General features: G+C 31.5%; 1 protein-coding gene across 1 annotated transcript; it reads left to right on the top strand.

Annotated features, from left to right (window-relative positions):
- Positions 1-2,283: 2,283 nt before the first annotated feature.
- Positions 2,284-3,751, top strand: LOC109792925 (LOB domain-containing protein 42). Its single transcript, XM_020352375.3, has 2 exons — positions 2,284-2,494; positions 3,061-3,751. Exons 1-2 carry the CDS (start codon positions 2,305-2,307, stop codon positions 3,486-3,488), a joined length of 618 nt encoding a protein of 205 aa, XP_020207964.2. The 5' UTR covers positions 2,284-2,304; the 3' UTR covers positions 3,489-3,751.
- The last annotated feature ends 545 nt before the right edge of the window (positions 3,752-4,296 follow it).

The raw sequence follows: 4,296 nt of genomic DNA, 5'->3' as shown, positions 1-4,296 counted from the left end.
AATTAGCACGCGGTTTTACCCTCCAGTGCCTTATGTGTTAAACGACATATGAATGCGACACAATTGAAACGCATGGAAAAAGACTTTTACACATCTAGAAGCTTTGAGAAAGATAAAAAGTAAGGATAACTTAGAAAGTGAGTTAAAAGTCTAAATTAATTCCATAAAATTAGCTTGTAAGGTTTAGATTGTTTGTCACTGATATAGATTATTGTAACTTTATTTATAAATGATGTGTGATCTCTAACACATCCCTTTATACTTAGAATTGAATATCTTGGACAGAAAGTTTGAATGGCCTTATTTTGAGATAATGTAAGATCTTCAACACATTTTTCTCATGTTGAGAATTGAACATTTCGAGTGTAAAATTTGTCAAATTAGACATCTGCGGGTGCTCTTACGGTGGTCCAATAGCGAGTAGCTTAATAAGTCCATTAGCAATTAATAATCACTAGGATATAGGCATTTGTGGATAGTTTGGCCGATAGTTAGTGATCTAATAAGTCCAACAACAAGAATTATTAGGATAGACTCTGATATACTCTTATACCATCTTAAAAATGTGGGTTAAAAGGTTAATTTAACCTTACAAAATGACTTGTAAGATGGGGATTATTCTCAACTTATATACACTATTATAGTCTTATTCCAAAATAGTCTAGGATCTCCAATAAGATAGATAAGTAATTGATATGAATGGTAATGTGATATAATAACAAGATAGAGCTAGATAGAGAAAAATGTTAAGTGTTCACTTGGATGTTTGAACATGTTGGAGTTTTTGAGAAATACAAGGCTTCAATCCATTTTTTGTCCTTTAGTTTTTCGATTGTGCAATTTGGTCCTCAAAAAAATTGTTATGTTGTAAATTTGGTGCTTTTAGTTTACAAAATTAAGCAATATTTGTCCACCCATTTACATGTAATCTAAAATTAAGCAAAATGTACTAGTATGCCCACAAATGACATTGTTTATTAGTTATTTTATCATATTAGCTTCCATTTAAAGAACAACATTGAGTTTGTTTGTGTTGAGATGCAAGAAAAGTCCCACATCGTTCAAACAAGATGATGAACATGAGTTTATATACACACAATTGTCTCTATTGGTTGAGAGACCTTTTAGGTGATGTTTAAAAGCAAAACTATGAGGGCTTGGGCCCAAAGCGGATAATATCTTACCAATGTGGAGACATGTGTATGTGTGTGGTAACCCCAGTCCCCAACAGTTTGGATATAATCTTATAAGCACCTTTGAGAGCTTAAATATTAAAAATACTCTTTATTTTCAATAGAAAAATTTTCAAAAGCGTTTTTAACTTATCCTAACAAACTTATTATTTTTTACTATAATATATATATATATATATATATATATATATATATATATATTTTAAAACAATGTTTTAAAATTTTCAATATTATTATTATCCTATGTATCTAACCGATAGTTACATTCACAAACACATTAACATTTTTTATTTAATATAAATACCTTAATGAGTGAATCAAAATTACTTAATTTTAAAAACTATATGGTGAACAAATTTACAATAAAAGTTTCAAGGGTCCAAAATTGCACATTGGCATGAAACTATAAGAATCAAAAGTATACTTAAGAAAAAATAATCACATTGAATGAATTGTTCCAACAATTTTTTTTTTTCAAGTAAGCACCCACTTCAATATTTAAATTTAGAAGGTGCTATTATATTTCACGAAACTAAGAAATCGTCAACAAAGTTCCTAAAATATCAAATTGTTCTTTAAGATTTAGATATTTACTATCATATTAGTTCCTAGTTAATTATATATTAATGTTATCACTTTAGTTACACATTTTTTTAAGTGTAAGACTAATGTGATTGTTAATTTGCTTTGAAGATTTATTTTACAATTTTGTATTTTTCAAGGACAAATATAATAGCATCTTCCATATTCAAGTATGAAAATGTTGTTTAGTCTCTTTTTTTTTTTTCTCTTAAAAATTTTACCCAATTAGTCCAACATTTTTCATCTATACCCCTTAAACTTACCACAAATTACAAAACCTTCATCGGTTCCCTTGTAATTCACATCTGCATGCAGGGCTGTCATGAAGCCCTAAATACTGCCAAGAAAATCAATCAGCCTCTCATTTCAACCTACCAAATATTAAGAAAAGAGAAAAACCCACTACATTTACAAAACCACTATACGAGTAACCAAGCAAACGTTTCATTACCACTAATTTCACTTTAGTGGATTAGTTTGTGCTAATAAATACTCCTCTACTATGACTGTTCTAACACACACAAGCCCCATGAAAATGAGTTGCTATGGGTGCCGCATTCTCCGCAAGGGTTGCCCTGAGAACTGTGTCATAAGGCCATGCCTTGAGTGGATCAACTCTCCTGAAGGCCAATCCAACGCCACTCTCTTCCTTGCCAAATTCTATGGCCGTGCTGGCTTGCTCAACCTCATCAATGCTGCCCCAGAACCCCATCGCCGTGGTGATTAATTAATTTTCTCCAAATTTATAAACATTTTATTTCACTTTTAGAAATTCCTAATTGGATCCCCTCCAAGACTTCAAATATTACTATTTTATTTTTGTTATTGAAAAGATCACATTTTGTGTCATGATTTTTTTTTTCCACTGGAGCACTACTTGTATCTCATTGGAAAATGCCTCTCCTCTTTGCTACCTTTTTCGCCCAACAAGCGCGGGTTTTATTTCATCTTACAAAATTTTACAATTGAGTTAACTAACACATTTTCCCTGTTTGCAACGGACATGCATGCATATATTTTCTTTAACCATCAGGGTTACATTTCCAATTTTGATTATTTCAATTTCTCCATTATTAAAATGACTCTAGTAATTTGCTTTTAGCCAAAACTAGACCACCATACACGTTTTATTTTTACATTTAATATCAAGAAAAAAAAAATTGCTTGATTTAGTCTTATTCTGAAAAAAAAAATGAGATGATTTTTGAAAAGAATTAACAAAATGAGATTTATCATTTATATTGGAATGAAATTAGTGACAAAAGTTTGGGAATTTTATTTTCAGAGGTGTTCAAGTCACTAATGTTCGAGGCATGCGGGAGAATTGTGAACCCGACGTATGGGTCGATGGGCCTGTTTTGGACCGGAGAGTGGGCCCAGTGCGAAGCTGCAGTTAATGCTGTGATCAATGGCATGGAAGCTTCCAATTCGCAGATCACAGGGACACGTGGCAGCAATCATGTTCCCCAAATCCTTGGTATACGCCACGTGGCGAGAGATGGTGGCATGGACAGGGTGAAAGGAAAAGGCAAGGCCAAGAGGAGCGCCAAGGAGATGAAGCCGAAGCAGCGAGTTGCTGCGCCGAGCCGCGAGCCAGGAGGATCGGAGGGTAAGACTAAGAGTGAGCAAACTGTGGAGGCTTTGTTGGTGAGCCAGGACAAGCCGAGCCGAACTCGTGGAGCCGAGCTGAATTTGGAGCTCACTCTTGGCTAGGCTTTTCTAGTGCTACAGAAGTGCTGCTACCAAACCAATACATAGGATTACATAAGATGGTGGAGTTTAGCAATGTTGTCTGTCAAAATAAAAATATATTATGTTTTTCTTTTTCTCTTTTTAGTTGAACTTTAGAAACAAACAGGAGCATTGGGCGTAGCCTAATGCAAATGTTGGTAGGGCTTATAATTAAGGGTATATTGGTGAATGGAGCAGATACTCAAATTTAATAAAACTCTTTTTTTTTTTTTTGCCAATTAAAGAAATTTATGATTTGAATAGTCAGCAAATAAAATATTTCCACCAATAAATAATCTCGGGGATATTTAATGAACATTTAGGATATCAAATGGTTTCTTTAAATACCCTATTTTTTTAGCATAAAATATATTGTGTGTTTTAATTAATTTTCTTCTCATTAATGGGACTATAAAAGAAATATTTATATTTTTAGTTGAATTGAGATTAAAAAAAAATATTGTCTACTTTTAAAAAATTGAATCTACATTTATAAATCAGTTCGAGTTAAAGTAAAGTAATAACTTTTACTTTTAATGAAAATAATTATAGTGTTAATTTATTTTTAAGGAATAAATTAATAATTTACTTTGAAATAAAGCCAATGTTAACTGAAATCGATGTTTAAAAGAATTAAATATATTTTTAGTCTTTCAAATTTTAAGATAAATTTATTTTTAATCTCTCAAATTTTAAGATAAGTTTGTTTTGAATCTCTTAAATTTATAATTGATCTTTTTAGTCCATATAATTGTCAAAAAAAATTTGTTACAAATTGGTTAAATATTGT

The sequence above is a fragment of the Cajanus cajan genome, chromosome 11 (genome assembly GCF_000230855.2).
Source record: "Cajanus cajan strain Asha chromosome 11, NIPB_CcT2T_4, whole genome shotgun sequence".
NCBI classification, from domain to species: Eukaryota; Viridiplantae; Streptophyta; class Magnoliopsida; order Fabales; family Fabaceae; genus Cajanus; species Cajanus cajan.
This window is presented reverse-complemented; position numbering and strand designations above follow the sequence as displayed.